The sequence below is a fragment of the Heptranchias perlo genome, chromosome 2 (genome assembly GCF_035084215.1).
Source record: "Heptranchias perlo isolate sHepPer1 chromosome 2, sHepPer1.hap1, whole genome shotgun sequence".
Classification (NCBI taxonomy): Eukaryota; Metazoa; Chordata; class Chondrichthyes; order Hexanchiformes; family Hexanchidae; genus Heptranchias; species Heptranchias perlo.
Genome location: NC_090326.1, coordinates 114,160,725 through 114,187,069, shown reverse-complemented (window position 1 = coordinate 114,187,069; position 26,345 = coordinate 114,160,725). Strand labels below are relative to the sequence as shown.

The window sequence follows — 26,345 nt, the reverse complement described above, 5'->3', positions numbered from 1 at the left end:
GCTGATGACACTAAGTTAGGTGGCACAGTAAGTAGTGTTGGGAGCAGAAAGTTGCAACGGGACATTGATAGATTAAATGAGTGAGTGAAACGGTGGAAGATGGAGTTCAGTGTGGGGAAGCATGAGGTCATCCACTTTGGACCTAAGAAAGATAGATCAGAGTATTTTCTAAATGGTAAGAAGCTAGAAACTGTGGAGGAGCAGAGAGATTTAGGGGTCCATGTTCAAAAATCTCTCAAAGCTGGTGGACAGGTACAAAAAATTATTAAAACGGCTTATCTCAAGGGGCCTGGAATACAAAGGGTGGAAGTTACGCTACAGTTGTATAAAGCTATGGTTAGACTGCATCTGGAGAACTGCGTTCAGTTCTGGCCAAAGCACCTCAGGAAGCATATACTGGCCTTGCAGAGGGTGCTGCACAGATTCACCAGAATGATACCTGGGCTAAAAGGGTTAAATTATGAGGACAGATTGCATTGACAAGGCTTGTATTCCCTTGAGTATAGAAGATTAAGGGGTGATCTAATTGAGGTGTTTAAGATTATTAAAGGATTTGATAAAGTAGATAGAGAAAAACTATTTCCTCTGGTGAGGAAGTCCAGAACAAGGGGGCATAACCTTAAAATTACAGCTAGGTAGTTCTGGAATGGTGTCAGGAAGCATTTTTTCACACAAGAGGTAATGGAAATCTTGAACTCTCCCCCTCAAAAAGCTCTGAAGGCTAGGTCAATTGAAAAATTCAAAATAGTGATTGATAGATTTTTGTTAGGTAATGGTATTAAGGGATATGAAGCTACGCTGGATAAATGGAGTTCAGATGAGGTACAGATTAGCCATGATCTAATTGAATAGCAGAACAGGCTGGAGGGACTGGATCACTAATGTCCTTTAGGGATGGAAACCTGCCGTCCTTACCCGGTCTGGCCTATATGTGACTCCGGACCCACGGCAAAGTGGTTGATTCTTAACTGCCCTCTGAAGCAAGCCACTCAGTTGTCAAGAAGGCGGCTCACCACCACCATCTTCTCAAGGGCAATTAGGGATGGGCTAGAAATGCTAGCCTTGCCAGCGACGCCCGTATCCCATAAATGATTTTTTTTTAAATAGCCTGCTCCTGTTCCTATGTTTCTTCCTATATTCCTAATTCAATAAATGAAGTGCTTTGCAATGTTTGTGATGAGGCACAATTATAACTTACTGCCTGGGACTTTCACTGGGGTTCTCCGGTGTCAGATCAGCAAAACCCCTGCAGAAATAGTGTAAACGGCCATTTACGCCAATTCTCCAGTGGGTCCGTTAATTTCATTCCAAAGGTACGCCAGGAGGTCTGGAGAACCACTTGGAATTCAGGGCTTATATTTATTATTTTACCTGATGTTATGGACCACATGGTTTAAACCGAAGAATAAAATCTATCCTGTTCAATCTGTAAAATTTTCAGTGTCATTCATTGTAAGCTTTAGTAATTTCAGTGGGGTTTTCTTTTGATACATAAACTACTACTGCTGTTATATTAACTTCTAGAAAGAACCACAAATGTTAAACGTGCAAATGCAGAAACCTTAATATGTACACCAGCTTCTGCGAAATTACTGTTTTTTAACATGCTGTTTACCTAGATGTTCTTGAGCAGAATTACTTTCAGAAATTATTTTGTTGTCCTTCAAATTTCCTTTTCTAAACCAGAATCTACTGACTACATAATATATCCCTCTGAGGTTTTGCATGGGTTCATCATACAGTCTTTCATGCATTCTAAATAAATATATTATCAGTATTCATCTGATGTTTGGGTTTTACCTTTAGGCACTGTAGGTACAAAATTATTAAATACTGCAGTTTAAATGCAGTAGCCTGTGTTTTTGGAGAATATGTTTTTAGGTATTAGAAATTTTCTTTAGTAAAATTATAGCTGCTGTTCACTTAAGTAATTTTAAAAAGCAATTACTATTCTAAAGCAACATTGCATATCTTTTTTAGTAGGGCAAATCTGCTTTAAAGTAATGCATCATTATTTTTGGTACAGGCAAAATACAAGATGTGATTCTAAAAGAAAATCTTCAAAAGGAAGATGAAGTCCTGGTATCACTGGCTGGACTTAAACAGGTATATATAATGCTGCATTTTTTTTTCTATCTGACTCTAAAGCCTGATACTATTTGTCCTGAATGTGGTTAAAATCCTGTGCAAGTGTTTGCGCTGTTTGACTCAGGAAAGAATCAGCGTTGTAATCTTCATCATTCATTGAATCTAAAACTATGGCCCCTTTAAGAGCTTTGAGCCCTTGCATGGCCAGGTAATCATCCCATACTTAGTTGTCTAAAAGATCTAATTCTGAATAACACCCTTGTTTCTTTTTCCCCCATCTTCAGCAGCAATCTTGACTGTTGTCCAAGTACCTGGGTAATGTTCATTGTTTTTGTAATTCTATAAACGTTTTTAAAAAGCTTGGTGCAATTTCACTTAGTTTCCAACACATACTTATTTTGTTTGTTGCACTTCAGTATCAAATTGCCAAAGTTTACCTAAGTTGGATGGGCTCAGTTAACTAAAATATTTCCCCTTCAACTAATTCTAGCTTCTCAGGTTTAAGCTCTCTGGTGAATGTCTTCGATCCTTCCTCGAGACTGACATTCAACACCTGCCTACTTTATCTTATGTTTTATGTACAGTAGTTCTTAGCAGACATTGCACCAAATCATAGGTAGTTTGGAACCTTTTCTTTGGCACTACTGCAGCATAACCCTTGGACATTTGGAAAATAAATGAATGAGGAAGAGAGAAGTTTGCCAGCCTTTTCTGTGGGCTCATTCTTTATATGGAATTTATCATCCATATAGGATCTGGAGCACTGAGGGAAGTGCCGTTGTGTATGTTTGAACGTGGGGGAGTGAATTATGTATTTTGGTGGCACAGGGAGGTCTGGGAATAGTTGAGGTATACCCCTGGGTCTAGAAGCAGTGAATGGGGGGGAGGGGTTGGGAGTGTTGGGGAGAGATACTGGGGTCTACCAGTGTTTGTGTGGTGACAGCACTGCAGGAAGGTAGAGAATGGAGATACCTAAGGTGTGTGTCAAAAGTAGTGGGAGGTTCATTCTATGTGCATGTACTGGAGTTAGGGCTGGGTCTTAGAAATCTGGGAAGAGTAGCCCTGGGGCCTGCAGCATTGAAGAGGAAGTATGGCCTAATCCACCCCTCCCTAGCCATCAGGTGGCGCCCCACTGCTTTCCCAGGCCATCAGCCTGAAATTGGTTTCTAAAGTATTCAACACTAATACTGTGGGTAACACAGTGATATTTTCAGCTGTCTCCTTGGAATCATGTTTACATCAAACCATATGTTCAGTGGATGATCGACAATCTAGATAAACATCATGGATCGGATCAAGGGCTGTACAGCTTTACAGTATAATAAGTCATACATTAATGTTCTAGTGGTAGATATTGCTGTCATATTTAATAAATACAGTACTATATACATCTAATAGTACTTCAGTCCAGTGCCAAAATGTTCTTCACATTGGCTCTTTGAATTCACACCTGGAATTGAATATACAAGGTTTGAAAGAACTCCTACTTTCAATGCTCACAGTGCTTTTAGTGTTCTTTTTGGCTCGAGTTGGTAATATTTAAATGTGTACACTGAAGATTTGCATTCCGGTTTGACGTTACTTAATAATCTTTTATAAAGTTCTATTCTGGCAGCTGGGTTTAAAATTCTACAGTCAGCACAGAACAAAGGAATGCTGAAGAAAATGAATTTTTTAACTCTATATAGTGTGTTGGGTTTTCTTTTAACTGAGGCACATCGTGATTTGCATGTCATTACCTAAAACTCCTGGAAAAAATGTTATTTCATCCATTTCCCACCTTTTTATATAAAAAAAAATCTGGTGCACAGCTGATATTTTCCCCACTTTCTAATTCAGTTGCTGTTAGAGCCCTCTTCAAGAGCATTGTCTATCTTGGCCCTCTCAACACTTGCTTCTCAGCTCTTCTGCTTGTAATGCTACAGTTTTTCACAAGGGAGTGGGTGTTTCTGATTCGCCTATGGATAGATTTGTAGGCTGTTTCCATCAAAACAAATTGTACTGGTATGAGGGTAGGGCTTTTCTGCAGGGTAGGAATGAGGGGGAAGGCCATATGATTTGAATTTAAAAAAACCTATGGAAGGACCCTGCCCCAGTGGTTTTCTCCATTGATGGTGGGCATGTTCCAAAGTATATGGAGGATACACTTAAGCTATTAAGGCTCTTGACATTAATCAGTTGAAGGTATCACAAGTATTTGATGCACTCCACAAGTTCTACATTGTTATAGTTTTCTATGTTGTGTACTGCTGGTCTTTGTTTCTCTACTTTTCCCATTCAACCTTTTACAGTATCACATTGTTTATCATGTGTGTGTATCAAATATAATGTAATTCATTCTGTATTTTTGTTATTTGGATGTGATGACTATCCATGCATATCCTCCTACATACTTCTACTTTTGTGTGGAAGCATTTGAAGTAGCTGACAGATGGTTGTGCTGTAATAATTAGTGCCACAAGGCATCATTTTTACTACTGCATCTGACACTCTAAAATGTAATATTTATTTCCAGTTAGTACTTCTGCCACTAGATTCAGCCAAGATGATCTTATTCCTAATGAATCACTAATCGTCTAGACCTGACAATAAACAGATTTTTTAAAAATAGTGTATGTTAGTAAATTAATTGCATAGCATTAGAATGAATTGCTGATACCTGGTCAAAGCTTAAAAGAAAGAATTTTCTTCCATTTAATACACTAAATTGAGTGTGTGTATTTGTGACACTAATGTGGAACATCAAGCAAACAAGGTAATGCTCCTTTAACCGGACTATATATGTATGTATACTACTACTGAAAGTTTTTTTTGTAAAAGTATTTGTAGTCATTCTCAGATGAAGTAAACTTTTATTGCAACAAAATGACATGTAAACAAAGGCTGTTTCTCTCCAATTTTAAACTTTCTCTTCTAAAGGAACAGGCACATATCGTGTCATATCAATATCATCCCAATATGGATCATCTTAGATTTGTTTCTTTGGATTTCACGCTTATATGTACTTAGTGTTAATAATGCAGTGTGTTGCAGTTACAGCAGTGTGTCTATAATTGCACAGGTTTCATTGCCATTTATCATACAGTGGCATATCTGCACTTGTTAAAGTGGTGACTAAGTATTAATCACAAAAGATGAAATAGCTCACAATCTGCTTTGAAAGTAGTGTACAATCACTAGCAAGGTCATTCTTGTTTTTCACTTGTACAAATGCTGGCAAACATGGCTGAGGCTTTGTTTTACCAATAACAATTCCATTACACATAGAAGGTAATTTGAAACAAAACCAAGTCTATTTTTAGTCTGCTGCTCTTACCAGATTATTGTTCACCCTCCAAAGAAAGCTGGATTACACAAAAGAATGAAAGCTACATACAGCTTGTCACACACAAGGCAGGGGACAGTTAAACACCTTAACTGAAGAAGTGTTTAATCAAAGCACTAAAGCCGTATGTTTCCAAAGACATTCTGGGCAATTGGTAACATTGTGTTGCGTAAATTCATAGCATAGGGAAACTATACGAATGGAATAAGGAAAGAATACATATCTTACTACAAAAATCAGTATTAAAAAATGTATATATATATAAACTTACAGTAACTTATTTTAATTGACTTAAACAATTTGTTTTGTTTCAAATATTTTATTTTGTTGGTTTTAATCCTTTTAATGTTACAGCGATTCAAACACAGGTAGCTTCAGGAATAGTAACTTGTATTTAGATTGCACCAGTGCTGGAAGCCACTTGGAAACATTAGCAAAGTAAATGTGATCAGACACAGAGAGATGATTGGGTGAGAGATGAGTAAGAAGGACAGGTACATGGGAAATGGGGAGACCTGGTGGCTGTCCATTACATAGTCAGTGGAGAGATGTAAACAAAAATATATAATTTCCATAACAATCTCCTGTGTGTCTTGCCTTTTGACAGTGAGCTGGAAAGGAAATGAGAGAAAATGCTACAGCTCACACCAGATACTATCTCCATGTTACATAGAATTACATAGAATGTACAGCACAGAAACAGGCCATTCGGCCCAACAGGTCCATGACAGTGTTTATGCTCCACACGAGCCTCCTCCCTCCCTACTTCATCTAATCCTATTAGCATGTGTAGCTGAAGGGGTTATAGAGAACCAAATCTTATAACTAAGAAAAATCCCAAGATATCACAAAATAATGCAAGTTGACAGTTTTGTTAATTCTAGGGTCAAAAGCTGAAAATGAATGATCATATATGTACAATAACTAAACGTGGAAACCAAAATTTGTTTAAAAAAGAAGCTCTGGTTTATAATTCCAAAAACCTTTCTCGTGTGGTAGATTTGGTGTTGTGAAAAAACAAAGTGCAGTGGGGAAGTGAAAAGGGAGGTTTGATGGGCTAAAAGGATTATAAAAAAAGGCTAGCAGATAATATAAAAGGAAATAATAAGGCCTTTTATAAGCATAGAAAAAGTAAAATATTAATAAAAGAGAGGGTGGAACTGCTAAGGGACGCAAAAAGGAGTCTAATTGTGGAGGATGAAGTTATGGAGGAGATAATAAATATTTCGCTTTTTTTTTTGCAGAGAGAATACAGGTGTACTGAAGGAGGATATGGAACAATTGTTATAGATAACTGTAGAAAAGGAATTTGTTCTAAAAAGAAAGCAGAACTCAAGGTGGATAAGTCACATACACTCAGCTGTTGGTAGCAAGCAAATTATTTCTTCTTTACTCAGACTATTTCCATTGGAGCAGAAAAGGCTAAGAGAAAAATTAATAGAGATGTTTAAAATAATTTGATAGAGTGAACATGAAAAGACTATTTTCTCTGGCTGGAGAATTGGTGACAAGGAGTCATCAATTTAAAATTATCACAGAGTGCAGGTTGGGAGAAATTTGTTTACACAGAGGGTTCTTGGAGCATGGATTGATTTGCTAAAGCAGTGGTTGAGGCAGAGACCATTGTTTCTTTTAAGGGAAAATTGGATAGGTATTTGAAGCAGAGGAAGATGTAACATTATGCGGTACAAAAACCAGAATTTTCACAACTGCTGACGTGTTTTGTAAACATAGCTCATCATTTAGTAGCTATGTACTTTTTATTTTCTTGCTTATTAAATTTTCAGAGAAATTTGATCTGGATAAAATGTGATATTTTGTTCTGAGTAGCATTCCATATCTTATCTCTTGATCTGTAATAAGCACTAGTCATCCCAGCATATTAAATATGTTTAAGTGTCATTTCCAATTATGCTTTATAGGAATTACATAGCTGTGTGTCCCCTCAGGTTGGTTCTAAACTATTCTAGCCTGCTGCATTAATTAGCTGGACAATTAGCTAAGCTTTACAGCATTAATCTTTCCTTCATTATTACACTGATATGAAGCCATACATGATTACTTGTAGCTGTTCCACACTTACAAAACTGTGGAATAATGCGGGGCATTTTTAAGCTCTAAGCCCAATAACAAATCCTTTATGGCATTTTTGGCCCTCCTGTCTTCTGATTTCAAATTGACCTCCCATATCTCCATTGCTAAAGTTACAAAATACTTTTACCTTTCAACAACGCAACTTTCTGTAAAATCCATGTGTATCTAAGGCACAAATACTGCTCCGGTAGCTGGGGAGACTCTTCTAGTACCTGTCTTACATTCCAGGATAGAAGAGAAAGCTTGTCTGATAACGATCCCTTTGTCACATCTAGCCTCCAGCCTCTTTTTCTCCATAACAAACTTTTTTTTTCTTTTCTATATTTTATTAACACTAATATGATTATCTGAATTTTCCTGTCTTGTTTCCCTTAAGCTCCAGATATGCTCCTCATCCTGTGTTGGAATCGAGACTAGGTTGCACTGCTCCTCTTCAAAGCTTTTTTTCTATGATGTCAATCGTTTTTTCCTGCTGATCTCATAACACCCTTACTTTCCTTTCCTACTACAATTTACAGGTTTTCAAAACACGAGCTTAGCATCACTTAATCGCCACTTCTCGATTTATTTCCTCTTCTCTCTTCACCTACCTTTCAATTTATAAAAAACATGCATGGGATTTTGTTGAAGTATTTTTGTTCTTTTTCAGCTCAAAAGAAGCAACACAGAGCTGCTGTAAAGTTCAAAATCAGATGCATGGTATAATTGCAATTATTTCCATGCTCCTCAATGAACATCACCTATATAATAAACTGAAATCGAACAATATTGTCTACCTACTGCTTTGTATGTCATTGATGGAAAGGAAAATGTATATATCTTTTAACATCAAGATTGCTCATGAATAATTTTTTTGTAATTCAAAGAAAAATGCTGTGTGCCTGTTTCCGTGTCACATTTCTACGTATTTTCAAACAGCCTCGTTTGCCTCACAAATTCCTGTTTAGCTTTGCTTTCTTAGGAAAGTCACCATTCATTGTCTTCAATCTCTTCAATACAAACAGATTAAAGATATTCTGAAAGGATCTCTGCGGTTTAACCAGAGCCAGCTGGAAGCAGAGGAAAATGAAGAGATTACAATAGCAGATAACCATTACTGTTCCAATAGTCGAGCAGAAGGTGGGAGCAAAAAGCTGCCGAATGCTGACAGGGAGATGCAAGCCACTGTGAAAACGGAAGAGGTAAATCCATTCAAATATTTAGTGTTTGGTGACGGAGAGCTTTGTTGAAAAGGTCAAATCTAACCTGAATGATTAAGCATTGTAGCATAAATGCTACAATGAGTGTCAAAAGATAAATTCAGCTTCAATTCTGTGTTCAAATTGTGAAAAATATCCCCTATTTTGGGAGAAGGCAAAGATTTTCATTATAAAGATTTTGAAATGGATTCCTAACTCTTATTGATTTAATATATGTGTATGGTGAAATCTTTCTCGGTGCAAAATGTGTTTTAAAAGCATTGCATGTAGTTTGGTTAACATATGAAGTGGACGTGCTGGTTTCTGGCAGCTGAACACAATGATCGCTGTCTGTAAATGAAGCACCTGTGGTTGAGCTTTTCACTGAAGTGAAGCCAGTCACTAGCATCAATCCTAAAGGAAACTCTTAAAAATGGTGTGCTCTCTTGCAATGATTGTACAGTCAAATCATAACAGTCTTAACTGATACATGAGTGAATGATTCAATCTGTGAATCTAGAGAAATCAATAATAATTTAGATTATTGAAGAGCTTGAATGACAATTTCATATTTCTAATCATGACTTTAGTGAGGACCTTAATATTCACTGCAGTATTGAGTTTCAAATACATTGTAGGCATCATAACCCCCCCCCCCACTCCCATAACTTAAATTTACAAATCCTATGTAAAGAATGTATGCCTCATTATCTTTTAAGTCTCCTTTCTTTGCTTACAATGTAAAAAGTAATGTTTTATTAATTTCTCAACCACATACAAATATTTTCATTAAAATTGGAGAAACCTTAAAACATTGTCCTTATTCATCCTTGCAGAAGTCATGCAATCTCTTTCAGCCTGTAATGCATAAAAAGCCTACCCCACAAACACTGACTGAGTTCCACAGTGACTCAGAGGGTTATGGAGGAAGCCACTGGTTGATGTTGAAATATCTGCAGCAAGGTTTGTCACCCAGTTGTTTTTAAATTGGAACACAGAAATCATTAGGAAATTTACAGTGGAAAATTGGGAAGTATTTATGGAAATTTATTCCAACCAAATTGAAACACATTAACAGAGGTCAATGTGGTCAAATAGGCTTGTAAAGGGCAATATTAGGGATAAATTCCTTTGATTTGCAATGGAAATAAAAAACGCCTTGCATCGATGCTGGAAGAATGTTTGAAAGTTTGATACTTCTCCAAGCAAAACGTTTTTTTAAAAAAAGGACTCCCTTAAATTTATAGTCCATTTGATTAAAAACTACTGTTTGAACATTAACCACAGAAAATATTCCTAAATAGCAACATTAAACCTCATGGGATTAAAGGAACAGTGGCAGCATGGAAATGAAATTGGGTAAGGGACAGAAAGCAGAGAGTAGTGGTGAAAGGTTGTTTTTCAGACTGGAGGGGGGTATACAGTGGTGTTCCCCAGGGGTCAGTATTAAGACCACTGCTCTTTTTGATATATTAATGACCTGGACATGGGTATACAGGGTATAATTTCAAAGTTTGCAGATGACAAGAAACCTGGAAATGTAGTAAACAATGAGGAGGATAGTAACAGACTTCAGGATGATATAGACAGACTGATGAAATGGGAAAATACATGGCAAATGAAATTTAACACAGAAGTGTAAAGTGATACATTTTGGTAGGAAGAATCAGGACAGCCAATATAAACTAAATGGTACAATTTTAAAGAGGATGCAGGAACAGAGAGACCTGGGGGTGCACATGCACAAATCTTTGAAAGTGGAAGACAAATTGAGAAAGCCGTTAAAAAAGCATATGGGATCCTTGGCTTTATTAATAGATGCAATGAGTACAAAAGCAAGGAAATTATGCTAAACCTTTATCAAACACTGGTTAGGCCTCAGCTGGAATATTGTGTTCACTTCTGGGCACCACGCTTTAGGAAGGATGTCAAAGCCTTGGAGAGGGTGCTGAAGAAATTTACTAGAATGATACCAGGGATGAGGGACTTCAGTTATGTGGAGAGACTGGAGAAGCTGGGGTTGTTCTCCTTAGAGCAGAGAAGGTTAAGAGGAGATTTGATAGAGGTGTTCAAAATCAAGAACGGTTTTGATAGTGTAAATAAGGAGAAAGTGCTTCCAATGGCAGAAAGGTCAGTAACCAGAGGACACAGATTTAAGGTGATTGGCAAAAGAACCAGAGGCGACATGTGGAAAAAAAAATTTATGTAGTGAGTTGTTGTGATCTGAAATGCACTGTCTGAAAGGGTGGTGGAAGCAGATTCAATAGTAATTTTCAAAAGGGAATTGGATATATGCTTGAAGGGGAAAAGATTATAGGGCTAAGGGGAAAGAGCAGGGGAGTGGGACTAATTGGATAGCTCTACCATAGAGCCGGCACAGGCACGATGGGCCAAATGGCCACCTCCTGTGCTGTATAATTTTATGATTCTAAGGGTAAAATACACTTTCGGAATTAAAAAAAAGTTGGGTAAGGACCAGCTGCAAATGGCCAGAAAGAAACAGATTCAACATGAAAGTATGAAAAGAAACCATGAAAGATCAAGGTATGGTGCAATTAATACACTGAAACGATCCAGAATTTTGTTTCCAGCTCACTGAAGCTGGAAATCAATTTTCCCCCGACTAGCTGACAGGTAGAATATTGAGCCCAGTCTCTGTATATATTACAGAAAATAACAGGTACTTAGAGAATACATTGTGGTCAGCCAGGTGTCTGGCATGTGTGAAAACTAATCACCACATTACTATCAAACCACTGAAAAATTTATACCCACCTGTCAGATTCCTGCTTGTGCAATAAGGAATACATACACTCTCCCCGTAGGGACACTTCCCACTTACCCAAGTTTGGGGTACTCAGGGACAGGTTGGAAAAGTCAAGGCCTAGGGACTTCCAAGTGTGCATGGTGGTATTGATTAATCAGCTAAAATCACACTAGTACCTCGAGCTGTTTATTCAGCTAGGGCCGATATGTGGCATTGGCTTTCAAAGTTATCTGGAATCAAGTGAGACAAATCCCAGTCCTCAGTCAGAGCTCTGCCCTCAAAGTTCCGTTGGTGAACCAGTCATTTAGAGTGCCATAGAGGGTGGACTTGGTTTCAAGCTTCCATTACCAAGTGTGTCATCTTGGAGCCACCTTGAGCTCAAAGAGACCCATACTGCCCTACTTCCTGAGATTGACCCAGGAGGAGAAATGTTTGAACACACATCTTATAAGCCACATCTGTATTGGAATTTTGTTGTCATTGAAGAAATACCAAAACGCCCTTTCACAGTACAATCTCAAATGACGGAGTCCAAGCTGAAGCTGGCTTTCACAGGGCCCCCAGGTTCTGATATGGCCTGTGTATTTTCCAGTCACTACCATCAAGGACCCCTCGAGCTGTGCAAGGCCACACTTGGCGGTATCCATCACCACATAGTTCTGTTAGCCCATTGTTCAATACGGTAACTAGAGCGTATCCAATTCCTTGACCTGTCTGCCAGACACACAATATCACCTGCAAAAAAGAGTCCTGCAATATTTTTAGAAATTCCTGAAATAGATACCATGAGAATCCATACTCTTTTCCTTTACCCCCTCCAAGAACCCCAGAGTCAACTGCGAAGAACTCATGGATTTTCTCATCTCTGAGATTGAGAGTCTCCATGCAGCTGCTACCTCCCCTCCCTCTGCCCTGAGGGATCCCCTTGAAATCTGCAGTTTCTCTCTCATCTCTTCCATGTGACCTACCTCCTGCTCACTTGAGACCCTGACCACCCAACCTCCCCTCCTGGCCCCATGCTGGCTAACTGTTAATGGCTCGCTTTTGTCAGGCATTCTTTGTCGAACACGTCATTGCCTCCTTGCTCCATGTCCAAATCTCTCTAATATCCCTGATGAAGCCCCTGAAGTCTAGCTTCTGCCCTTCTCACTGAACCAAGACAACCCAGGCCAAAGTCACAAACAACAACATCCTCTGCGACTGTAACTGTTGTGCATTATTCCTCTTTGTCCGCCTCAACCTCGGCACCATTTGATACAGTGGACCACACCTCATGCGCTGAAACCCTTATCCACATTTTTTTTTAACCTCTAGATTCAAGTATTCCAATATATCCTTGCTGGCCTCGCATCCTGCACCTTCCATAAACTCCACCTTGTCCAAAACGCAGCCACCCATGTCCTGTTCCGCACTACGTCTCAACTGACATCACCTCAGTGACATTGGTTCCTGTCCCCCAATATATCAAACTTGAAGTCCTCATCATCATCATGCCCTTGCCATACCCTACTTCTGTAACCTCCCTCAGCCATAAAGCCCTCCATCATCCTTCAGTTCCGTGACTCTGACCTTTTGTACACACACACACACACACACACACACACCCACAACCCCCCCCCCCCCCCCACCCTGTTATTGGATCCTCTTTGGTTTGAGGCTTGTCTGTACATTCTTGGTGTCAGCTATCCTGCACATAATGGCTCAAAACCAATTTGCTGTTCTGAGTATCAATATAAATAAAAATTAAACAAGTTGGAGGGTGTCCAAATGGCTCTGGTGAATTACAGTAGTTCTTTCATAAGTGTTTAAGATCCATATCTCAAGAAATACAGGTATAATTAAGGTCAACAGAAGTGGTGAAATACCTGTACTTAACAATACTTGTTGAAGCATGGTACCTAGTCTACATTTGGTATAGGGAGGCCACAGAGTGGTTACAATGGCAAATATCACCCTGCTGCAGCAAGGGTACACTTCTGGGGTTGCGGCTTATGCACGCTGCTTGGACAGAGTAGATAGAGCTTCAGTCTGTATCTAGCCATGCTTTACCTGACCTAGGAGTAGGAAAGTGTTGCACTTTCTAGTACGAACATCCCTCATCTTAATGAGCACAAAATTCTCCAAAAAATTGTCTGTTTTTACGGTATTACTCCATTTGTATATGAAACGAAAACTACTCGTACAATGTTTAACCTCAGCAGAACTTGCATTAACAGGTCCCTAGATAATATGGTATGTCTATTATCAGAAAAACAGTAACAATCTTCACTTTCAGCAATGAATATATTAATAAGTTAATGATCATTTAAAGGTATCTATTACTGGACTGCTGCTCAAAGAAAAAGGGTGCAGCTGCCAAATCCAGAGCCCCCTGGATGTCAAGGAGCATACAGGGTAAGATAAGGCAAAAAAAGGAAAGCTTATGTCAGACACCGAGAGCTCAATACTACAGAAAGCCTAGAGGAGTATAAAAAGTGCAGGGGTGAAATTAAAAAGGAAATTAGGAAAGCAAAGAGAGGGCATGAAAAAATATTGGCAAGTAAAATCAAGGAAAACCCAAAGATGTTTTACAAATACATAAAGAGCAAGAGGATAACTAAGGAAAGAGTAGGGCCTATTAGAGACCAAAAAGGTAACCTGTGTGTGGAGGTGGAAGATGTTGGTATGGTTCTTAATGAATACTTTGCATCTCTCCACAAAAGAGAGGGACGATGCAGACAATGTAATTAAGGAGGAGGAGTGTGAAATATTGGATGGGATAAACATAGTGAGAGAGGAAGTATTAAGGGGATTAGCATCTCAAAGTAAATAAATCACCAGGGCCGGTTGAAATGTATCCCAGGCTGTTAAAAGAAGCAAGGGAGGAAAATAGCATAGGCTCTGACCATCATTTTCCAATCCTCACTGGATACAGGCGTGGTGCCGGAGGATTGGAGGATTGCTAACGTTGTACCATTGTTTAAAAAGGGAGTGAGGGATAGACCGAGTCATTATAGACCAGTCAGTCTAACCTCGGTGGTGGGCAAATTATTGGAATCAATTCTGAGGGACAGGATAAACCGTCATTTGGAAAGGCACGGATTAATCAAGGACAGTCAGCATGGATTTGTTAAGGGAAGGTCGTGTCTGACTAACTTGATTGAATTTTTTGAGGAGGTAACAAGGAGGGTCGATGAGGTTAATGCATTTGATGTGGTCTATGTGGATTTTAGCAAGGCTTTAGACAAGACTGGTCAAAAAATTACAAGCCCATGGCATCCAAGGGAGAGTGGCTAGTTGGATCCAAAATTGGCTCAGTGGCAGAAAGCAAAGGATAATGGTCGACAGGTGTTTTTGTGACTGGAAGGCTGTTTCCAGTGGGGTTCCGCAGGGCTCAGTACTAGGTCGCTTGCCTTTTGTGATATATATTAATGATTTGGACTTAAATGTAAGGGGCATGATTAAGAAGTTTGCAGATGGTACAAAAATTGGCTGTGTGGTTGATAGCGAGGAGGAAAGCTGTAGACTGCAGGAAGATATCAATGGACTGGTCAGGTGGACAGAAAGTGGCAAATGGAATTCAGTCTGGAGAAGTGTGAGGTAATGCATTTGGGGAGGGCAAACAAGGCAAGGGAATACACAATAAATGGGCGGATACTGAAAGGTGTAGAGGAAGTGGGGGACCTTGGAGTGCATGTCCACAGATCCCTGAAGGTAGCAGGACAGGTAGATAAGGTGGTTAAAAAGGCATATGGAATACTTTCCTTTATTAGCTGAGGCATAGAATATAAGAGCAGGGAGGTTATGCTAGAACTGTATAGAACACTAGTTAGGCCACAGCTTGAGTACTGCGTACAGTTCTGTTCACCATTACAGGAAGGATGTAATTGCATTAGAGTGGGTGCAGAGGAGATTTACGAGGATGTTGCCAGGACTAGAGAATTTTAGCTATGAGGAAAGATTGGATAGGCTGGGGTGTTCTCTTTGGAACAGAGGAGGCTGAGGGGTGATTTAATTGAGGTGTACAAAATTATGAGGGGCCTAGATAGAGTGGATAGGAAGGACTATTTCCCTTAGCTGAGAGGACAATAACCAGGGGGCATAGATTTAAAGGATTAAAGGGGAGCTCAGGAAAATAATTTTCACCCAGAGGGTGGTAGGGATCTGGAACTCACTGCCTGAAAGGGTGATAGAGGCAGAAACCCTGAACTCATTTAAAAAGTACCTGGATGTGCACCTGAAGTGCCGAAACCTACAAGGCTACGGACCAAGTGCTGGAAAATGGGATTAGGCTGGGTGGCTCATATTCGGCCAGCGCAGACACGATGGGCTGAATGGCCTTCTTCTGTGCCGTAAATTTTCTATGATTCTATAAAGTGTATTAGCAATAAAAAATTCCCTGAGGGGGACAAATTGCTTATATTCCTAGTGAATGTAAAAGCGACATGATGCTGGTAAATGAGAATTTTGGAGCTGGGTATGTTTAGAATGCTGCATAATGGTTCTAATCATTAATATGTATTTTAAGTCTTTGTTTCAAAACTCTGCATTTTAAAATATAAAGGAAGCTTCAATAACATGAATACTTCACTTACCCGATTAAATAGATCAAAGTTCGGCCAGTGGTACTAACTAATCTTTGCGACAGCCAAAGAAAAAGAGAGCATTGCAGTATATGTTACAAAAAGGAATCTGCATAAATTCAGATATAATGATTCAGTAAAATATTGAAAATATTATTTTATTTAACTTCTAATAGATTATTATAACGAATTCAACAAAAGCTAAGAACAAAATACTTCTTAGCCAGGCTTGGTAAAAGTACAGATTGATAGGGAAATGTCTTGCCAAAGAGTGGAAGGGAAAGTTAGTAGGTGAATCATCTTTTGGTATAACTTTTACTAGCTGGTTAGAGTGATGATGCCAGAGGCCTAACATTAGGTCACATGCCCTACTTGATCATGAATTGGTGAGGTCAGATGGGTATTAAAAAGCAGCAATATTTTTGTTAAAATGTAGAAATCATTAGATTTAGAAGTTATGAACTATTCCTCAATTTTGCCTAAGTACTGTTACATCAAATAAAAATCTTCTGTTATATTGGACAGATGAAATTTAATGCAGAGCAATATAAGAGGACACATTTTGAGAGAAAGAATATGAAAAAGAAATATACACTATTCTGAAATAAAACTTTAAACACTTAAGGGTTCAGATGCACAAATCTTTAAAAGTAGCAGGATGTGAATAAAGCTGTGGGCGGGAGAAAAAGCATATGGGATCCTAGGAATTATAAATGGAGGGATAGAGTGGTAAAGCAAAGAAACAATGCTAAATCTATACAAATCATTTGGTTAGGCAGCAGTTAGAATATTGTGTGTATTTTTGGAGGGATGTCAAGATTATGGAAAGGGTACAGAGGAGACTTACTACAGTAATACCAAGAATAAGAGGCTTTAGTTGTGAGGAGAAATTAGAGAAACCAAGTTTCTTTTCACTAAAACAGAAGAGGTTAATAGGAAATCTAGTAAAGGCACTCAAAATTATGATGGACTTTACTAAGGTAAATTGGAAAAATCTATTCCACTGGTGAATAGGTAACTGAAGGGCATAAATTAATCATCAGAAGAACAAAGAGTTGGGAGATTTTATTTTTACAGAAGTTTGTTAGGACATGGAAAACACTACCAGAAATAGTGGTGGAAGCAGAATCCATAATAAGTTTTAAAAGGGAAGTGGATAAATATTTTTTAAAAAGAAAAACTTAACAGCGGATGGAGGAAGAGCAGTGGAATAGGGCTCTGTTTCAGAGAACCAGTACAGGTGTAATGGGATGAATGGCCTCCTCCTGTGCTCTAAAATTCTATGTGACTTTTGATGGCTAGGAGTTGCATTTAATACAGTGTTTGTAAGAATTTTTGGGAAAAACTCTAAGCGGACATTTTTTTTAACATCATCTCTTTACCTCTAATACATGGATTCAAATCTAGCCAGTTAGAATTCAGATTGAATTTGCACCCATTTAGTTCACAAAACATAGCCTGGTTGTGAAATGTCATTATTTAACTAAAAGGCAAGAGTAATTAAGTTCACTGGTGTCTGGAATGCAATTTGTGTAAATACAGATTTAACATTTTGTAAATTAATTTAACAGTTGAACATGTTGATCAGCTTGGTGTTTCAACCTTGAGTTTAATTTTTGAGTTTAATGTTTATGTATGATAAATCAATAGCATGTTGTCAATTTTTTCTATCATCTTTAACTTGAGTTAGACTAGAGTTTAGAAGAATGAGAGGTGATCTCATTGAAACATATAAGATCCTGAGAGGGCTTGACAGGGTAGGTGCTGAGAGGTTGTTCCCCCTGGCTGGATAGCCTAGAACTAGAGGTCATAGTCTCAGGATAAGGGGTCGGACATTTAAGACTGAAATAAGGAGGAATTTTTTCACTTAGAGGGTCGTGAATCTTTGGAGTTCTCTATCTCAGAGGGCTGTAGTTGCTCAGTCTTGGAGCATATTCAAGACTGAGCTCGATAGATTTTTGGACTCTAAGGGAATCAAGGGAGATGGGGATCAGGCGGGAAAGTGGAGTTGAGGTCGAAAATCAGCCATGGTCTTATTGAATGACGGAGCAGGCTCAAGGGGCCGTATGGCCTACTCCTGCTCCTATTTCTTATGTTGAGGATATTTAAAAAAGGGGGAAAATTGTTTAACTATTGCCATATTTATTTCTAGGCCACATCACTGACTTCGTTGAATTCAGATGGTAGAAATTCAGATGACTACATCTTGGTCTCTAAAGAGGATGATGACTTGGTACATGAGCACCCATCTGAGAAATTGGAAACAACAGGAGCCACATCAGAGAAACATCAAACCTCACAGGCACCCAAAGCCACTGAAACAACTGGGAAGCAAACACAGCAGTCTCCAGTTTTTTCTGACCCTCTGACTGGTGGTGTTCTGGGGTCACCATCCAGCAACTCAGGATCCAGTCCAGATGACGACAGTAGCAACAGCAAGGATTCTGATTTTACCATTGTCAGCCCACTGGACATCTGAATGGTTTCCAGTCAGGATTGACCTCCATGTTGGTAGAAAACTTATTATCTGCACGCTAGTAAAATTCTGTATGGATTGTTTGACAAGTGCAACACTCCTTTCTCAGTCTGAAAATTGTATAAAGTTTGTAGGGCTCCTTACAATGCGCCTTCGTGATTTACTAATGTATTGTGGATCATAGTTAAATGATGAGGAATTACATTTGGTGTCCATCTCACATCCACACCAGTTATCAGATATCTTTAGCCTTCTCTCCCAAATAGTTATAACTGCTTAACAACCATTTAAGCTCAGCCACTTCAGCATGTAAATTTACTAAAGGAGCTTCACTGCTTGACATGTCTTGTAAGCCGAGTTTATCTGTATTGATGCAGAAATCTGGCTGGGAGGATGTGTCAATTTCAGTGCACTGCATCTTCTATCTCACCCAGAGAGCAGTGGGAATTATCTTGTGAAAAATAAAATAGTTTCATTGACTGAAATTGGTGTGGGCATTTCTAACAATAAAATAAGATATTTAAGGATAAAGAAGGTATTCATTAATATTGGTATCCCCCAGTCTGTCTCCTATTTATACTCAGTATAAATTTGTGATGGCATTTTGAAATGCTGAGAAAGTATAAATGTCTAATCCCTCTGACTGTTGTGGAAGTGACATGGTGACTAACATATATTACTGGAGTATTGGACCCTTTTATTCCCTGTAGCTTTCCCTTGGTAATGGAAATGCAATAAATCTTTTGCATCTGGTAATGATTACACAGATGAGATTAGACTAATGCTGTTTTATTAATCTGCCAATTTGATTTGATGTCTTTGTAGCTTTGTTGCCTTTATGCTAATTGCTGTTTGATTGCATCAGCAATATCGCACTGAAATGTGTTTACATTGTGCTTCCAATTTTACAAGATGGAAATGGTGTCTTTTTATTCAACTGCTGTATCTCATGTATGTGCCCATGCCTAGGAGCATTTTGCAAATCTAGGCACTGGGAATTTCATAAATAGCAAGTCAATATTGCTGAGTAGTTAGTTTAAAAAGTAGCTGCCTGAATATTTTATACTGTTTCTACTATGAGAACCTGCTACATGCTACCAAGCAATTGTAGTACCACAGATGTTGCCCCCTTTAGCAGTATATGTTCCTACAAGTTACTTTGCTGCCATGTTTAATTTTGCATATAGTACATGTAGAATGTCTGGTGTATAACTGAGAAAATTACTGGAAAGTATTGTACCAAGATTCACTGTAGTGGTTTAATATAAAATCTCATTTAAACTTTTAATATAAGTTCTCAAATGTTCAGTGAACCACCCACAAAATACCTAGAATGTATACCGAATGCCATAACCAAATTATGTGCTTATTGAAGTGTTGGCCTGTTATATAGAAAGGAATGTTAAACCAAATTGTCAGTATAAAGACTAATTTTTTTTTAAACAGAATAGACTTACAGGAGTCCTTCTGAACTGTACTGAAGAAATCACATGCACGACCTGTAATTTTTCTTGAACTACGCACATTAAATTGCAGAACATAGTTTCATCCAGAGATATGATGGGAACTCCTAATGGAGCAGAACTTGCTTAATGATCTGATATATTGCTAACCCAAGAAATAAATAAAATGACCAACAAACCATAACTCTAATTTGACTTGTTTCAACAGGCTGACTTTAAAAAGCTACTAGGTGTCTGTGAAATATGCTGTGGTATTAGAACCCAAATGTAGAATTTAAGACATTATGGAATGAGAAAATAGCTAAATATGCCCTATTATGGATTCTACCCAATTTATTTATTCTCCTGAATCAAATTAACTCACCACAGGTAAAATTTCCAAGCAGATAACGTTCTGTGACATCTCTTCATGACTCCTAAAGTAATCTTGCAAAACTTCAGGAGATCAGTCTTGCACTATATCTTATACCCGACCAATGAACTATGTGAGCCATGAACCATTGCTTTGTAAACCATGCTAATTAAAAGAACTTACATTTACTTAGCACATTAGTACTTTTTCAGGACATCCCAACAACGAAGAGCAATCATTATGCAGGTGAACCAATCTGCACACAGCAAGGTCCCAAAAACAGAAATTTGTGTGTCATTTTGATGCTTTTGGTAGAGGAAAGTATATTGGCCAGGGCAACTGTAGAGCTCTCTTCATGTTAATGCCATGTGATTTTTAACATCCACCTTAGGAGCCTTCATTTAACACCTCACCTGAACAACAGCACCTCTGACAGTGCAGCATTTCCACAGTACTGTACTAAAGTGTCAGCCTGGATGATGTGCTTAAGTCCTGGAGTGGGGCTTGAACCCACAGCTTCCTGATTCAGAGGGGAGAATGCTACCAAGTGAACTAAGTTGACATATTGTCTGCACAACCTTTAAATGAACATTGAGGGTGTCTTGTGAAATGTAAAACGGGCATGCACATTTGCATTTCTATGCCTATTTCTTCTGATGGGGGAATCTACATCAAAGGACTATAATCTTAAAATTAGAGCTAAGCCATTTAGAAATGAAATCAGGAAGCACTTTTTTTTACACAAAGGGTAGTGGAAATCTGGAACTCGCTCCCTGAAAAGGCTGTGGATGCTGGGTTAACTGAAATTTTTAAGACTGAGTTTGAAAGATAGCAAAGGTGAGTAAATAGAGTTGAGTTACAGATCAGCCATGTAGGAACTCCTGCTCCTACGTTCCTCAGCCCTTTCCTGTGCAAATACAATGAAAGGTATTAACCTGTTACAAGATAGATACACGGTGATTGCCTTGGCAACGGGCAGTTGCAGGGGCAGTCTGTAATCACCATGTATTGTTCTCTGATTTATAAATGCGTCGGCTTCGAGGAATTCCTGACATTTACCTGAGGAAGGAGGAAGCCTCCGAAAGCTTGTAGATTTCAAATAAAATCGTTGGACTATAACTTGGTGTTGTAAAATTGTTTACAATTGTCAACCCCAGTCCATCACCGGCATCTCCACAAGATAGATACAGACAAGGAAGGTAATTTGGCTCAGTCTAGCTTATATATCCTGAAAGATTATAAGTTCCCCCACCATCGTATCCAACTGTTCCTTAAAATATTCCAGGGTCCTTTTGTTTTTGCCTCATCACCCTACCTGAAAGTCCATTCCATGTGTTGTTCACTATTTGTATGAAGAAAAGCTTTGACATTTGCCTTTTGCAGTTTATAACTTCAACCCCCACCTCCCCCCCCCCCCTTCTCTTATTGTCACGGTTTAATTTAAAGTGGTGCCCTGGATTTACCTTTTCAATATATCATTCACCATCTTATATACCTTTATAAGATCACCTCACAATTGCTTCCTTTCAAGACTGAAAAGCCTGATTTTCTCATCTTCCCTCCCAGCCTACTCTTTTTGATGCTAGCGGTCAATCTTGTGGCTCTTCTTTACATCACCAACAGGGTTTGAATGTTTGTTCTGTGTCTTGATAACCAAAACTGGATACAGTATTCAGCAGAACACTATACAGATTAAGGATGAATTTCTTTGAATTGTACTTTATTGTTTTGTCTATATACTTACACATTCTATTTGCTTTGGTACTCTACATTGGAGATGCTAAAGGCCGAGTCTGCCAATACCCTTAAATCTCTCTTACCTTCCCCCTTGGCTATATCAGCACAATTTGCAGACTGCGTTTGTCACCCATTTTATTCTAGCAATAAGTAACACCTTACATATGTGCATAGGAAATGTCATCTACCACCGTCCTGTCCATATAAGGTCTGCTATTCTCATAGACCTAATCAATGCTTCTACTGCAAAAATGTCCATAAAGAGAAAGGCTGTTTGAAAAGTTAGCCAGAGTCTAGAATCCCCCCACCACCTGCATCTAAGAGTAATAACAACACCAGATCTAAAAAATAAATTTCTAATGGGACATGAGCACACGTTTTATGTTTTTCAAATGTGCCTATTAGTTGGTAGTTTTGCCATGTGACACCCACAATATCTCACAATATAACTATCTTTATCTGACCATGGCTTTTGTACAGCACCTTAGTAAAGGTATTGCAACCAACTGGGGAAATCCAATTTGGGATTTGTGAATTGTGGAAGATTAAATACCATTCCTTGATAATGTATCAGGCATGGCTAGATCATCGCCTTCAAATAGGGCTTTAGCAGACGTATAGCCTTGACTGTCTGACATCAAGATCAAGTTGATCACTTGAGAAATATCCTTCCTTTGATGTCTCCAGATTTGGTGTCCATTATATTACACTTGTTCCTGGATGTCAGCAATCTGCTGAAGCCAGACTAACATCAATAAGTTCTGTAAAATTATTCCTCATTGTCGACTGCATTCCCCAAGAACTGCCGGGCTTGATCAAAAAGTGCTTAGAGAATTGACTTTTCATCAGACTCAGCCTCAGCCACGTTGCATTGATGCTCTCGTGTGCATCCATCCCAAACTCATCTAAGATTCTTTAACAGTTATTACCTTCTTCACAATAAGGACCAAACTATGCTCCATAGTAAGCTTTTTGGCTTTTCTGCATTTTGAATGAGAGGATTAGACAAGTGTGATAGAAAGAAAAAGTCAGGATTGTAGCGGTCATGGGGACAATGTGATGGAGGCTGTGGCAGAGGCTAAATAACAACTTTTAAAGTGACCACACTACATTACATAATCCTTACATCCTTGAGAGTCCAACTTCCACTCTCTGTCATGTAGCTCGTTTTGTACAAGTGATGCCTGCAAATTTATCAGTGATGATATCCAGCCTGTGCCTTTCAACATATGGTGCTGCTTTACGATGAACACAAAATGAATACAGATGTGTGCAATCTTTCAGGAGTTCGCTGACACTAACCTACACACAGCTATTACGCTCAATTTTCAGAAGTTACAAGGAATCATAAAAATAAATTAAGAGTTAAAAATATGCTTTGAGGTCACATCATCAGTGTTTTATATTCCTGGAGTATGCTCTTTCTACCATTCCTAAATTTAATTTATCTTAAGAGCATAAGAAATAGGAGCAGGAGTAAGCTATACAGCCCCTCCAGCCTGCTCCGCCATTCAATAAGATCATGGCTGATCTTCTAGCTTAACTCCACTTTCCCGCCCTATCCCCATATCCCTTGATTCCCTTAGTGTCTGAATATCCATCGATTTCAGTCTTGAATATACTCAACAACTGAGCATCCACAGTCCTCTGGGGCAGAGAATTCCAAAGATTCACAACCCTCTGAGTGAAGACATTTTTTTTCATCTCGGTCCTAAATGGCCGACCCCTTGAGACCATGAGTCATCCAATAAGTGAAACCAAAACCTCCATACTTTACATGAAGAGTTATGGCTCCTGTATGGAACATTTATGAGCAAGTTTATTCTATTTCAGATCACTTGAGAAGCAACCTCTGTACCGGGGACAAACATAAATTATGCAAATCAACGGCTACTTCTTCAGAATATTGACTCGGGAGAACAGAATGAAGACACTGGTTTATCAATCACAGGAAGACAAAGAACAGTGTCTCACTTCCTAAATGTAGTGAAAAAGTTATGACTTGCACCTTGCTAATAATTGTGAAAGAAAATGTTTCTCAAAGACTCTGATGACAAAATACACAAAAAAAGCCCCACATTCAGAAAATATGAACATGTCCTGAGGCAAGCTCTTATCCATCAATAACTGGCTGCTTAGTATGAGAGCGCAGTCAGGCACAAACCATGAGCAGATGGTGGATGAAGTGCAGGACATAATATCAGGAGAGGATTCATTGCCTTTGGGGGTGGCTCTAATGTGGGAAACCTCCTCAGCAAAGTGATTATGATAAAAATAAGAGAGTTTTAACACCTACATCGAGTTACATCAAAACTACAGCACAGAAACAGGCCATTTGGCACAACTTGTCTATGCCAGCATTTATGCTACACACGAGCCTCCTCCCTCCCTACTTCATCTAATCATATCAGCATACCCTTCCATTCCTTTCTCCCTCATGTGCTTATCCAGTTTCCCCTTAAATGCATCTATGCTATTTGCCTCAACTACTCCTTGTGGTAGCACATTCCACATTCTTACCACCCTTTAGGTAAAGAAGTTTCTCCTGAATTCCCTATTGGATTTATTAGTGACTACCTTATATTTATGACCTCTAATTTAGGACTCCTCACAAGTGGGAACATTTTCTCTATGTCTACCCTATAAAACCCTTTCATTATCTTAAAGACCTCAATCAGGTCACCCCTCAGCCTTCTCTTTTCTAGATAGAAGAGCCCCAGCCTGTTCAGCCTTTCCTGATAACTATATCCTCTCAGTTCTGGTGTCATCCTTGTGGATCTTTTTTGCACCCTCTCCAATTTATAATATGGAGACCACAACTGTGCGCAATACTCCAAGTGTGGTGTTACCAAGGTTCTATACAAGATCAACATGACACCTGAATACTTTATCAATTTTGCATGCTGTATTATGAGGAATTCTGCAACTGTACTGATTGTACAATTTCAATCCCTCCAAGGCCCATCATCAGCGATGGAGTTGTATACCACTACAATCTTTAACCTCATGGCCTGGCACATCCCTCTATCCTCCATCACCATCAAGCCACAAGATCAACCCTGGCTCATTGCGGAGTGTAAAAGGGTATTCCAGGAGCACAAGTCATGGAATCATCACAATCACCATCACCTGTAAATTCCCCTTCAAGTCACACACCATCCTGAAGGACCCATAGTCTCATTCCTTCATTGTCGCGAGTTAAAATTCTCGAATTCCTTACCTAACCCGCTCATGGGAGCGCAATCACTACAAGGCCTGCAGTGATTCAAGGAGAAGCCCCACTACCGCCTTCTGAGGGCAACTAAGGATGAGCATTAAAAGCAGCCTTGCCAGTGTCACCTACATCCTGAGAATAAATTTTAAAAAGGACATCACCAAACAATGCCAGTCTTGTTACCGTATTAGAATGCTCTAGTAGTCAATGTGCATCAGTTTCCTTCTGTTCAAAAATAATTTGCAGGATGTTTTATCTTCGAAGAAACTCTACTGTAGTTTTATAATTAGCAAAAGTTCTATTTATTACACTCTTATATCTATGTACAAGTTGTATACCTATGATGTGAGATTTTGTGCTATATGCACATACAGGCTATACAAGCCAAAATAAAAGTTATCCATCCATAGGATAATCCAGTTTAAAAGTAGGGCGACTGCCAGTGTAAGCAACTCTCACAAGCTGACAAGTTGTGCAGGTCCCTAGACAGCCATCTGCAAAGTCTATTGTGTTTTATTACAGTCAGCCTTCCACGTACAAACAATCCAAGTTCTTGAAATTGGCAATACATAACTGAATTCAAGACCACAACGTTAGCCCACAGAATAAACTACCAGCGTTAATGTTCTATATACCACACATTCCTGCACACAAATGCATGAAACATCATTGGGGTGAAATTCCTCTTTCATTCAGCAGGGACATAGGAATGTGCTGAGCACAGTTTGGGCAGAAGTTCCAGGCCAGAGGTTTTGTACTGCAAAAGTGCAGCCATTGCAGCCTCTGGGGTTTTCTAACCATGTAGCAGTGGGGGAGCTGAAGGATTGCTCTGCTCCATGATGCGAGCTTCATTAAAGGGCTGAAAAATATGCAAAATGACAGAGTACTCCAGGTCAGATTTTCCAGCTGGTTTAGGCAGGGAATACGCAATCAAGGAGCTTTGTCCTTGAAAGGAGGTGCGTAGAATCATCAGCATGAGGACAGATAGGAGAAAGCACTTCTTGCTTTTCTTAAAGCTATCTGTGCACTGATCTGATAATGTTTTTATTTAGCTTTTCATGTTCTTTTGTATTCAATGATTTTTTTTTG

General features: G+C 38.9%; 1 protein-coding gene across 7 annotated transcripts in view; it reads left to right on the top strand.

Annotated features, from left to right (window-relative positions):
- tbc1d5 (TBC1 domain family, member 5) overlaps window positions 1-20,493 on the top strand; it is a 495,410-nt gene extending 474,917 nt beyond the window's left edge. For all 7 annotated transcript variants that reach the window (XM_068006107.1, XM_068006096.1, XM_068006070.1 and 4 more), the window contains 3 exons: window positions 2,027-2,106; window positions 8,512-8,688; window positions 18,167-20,493. In XM_068006107.1, coding sequence (XP_067862208.1) covers window positions 2,027-2,106; window positions 8,512-8,688; window positions 18,167-18,493 — 584 coding nt within the window. In that variant the 3' untranslated portion in view covers window positions 18,494-20,493. The remainder of the gene's footprint in view (window positions 1-2,026; window positions 2,107-8,511; window positions 8,689-18,166) is intronic.
- The last annotated feature ends 5,852 nt before the right edge of the window (window positions 20,494-26,345 follow it).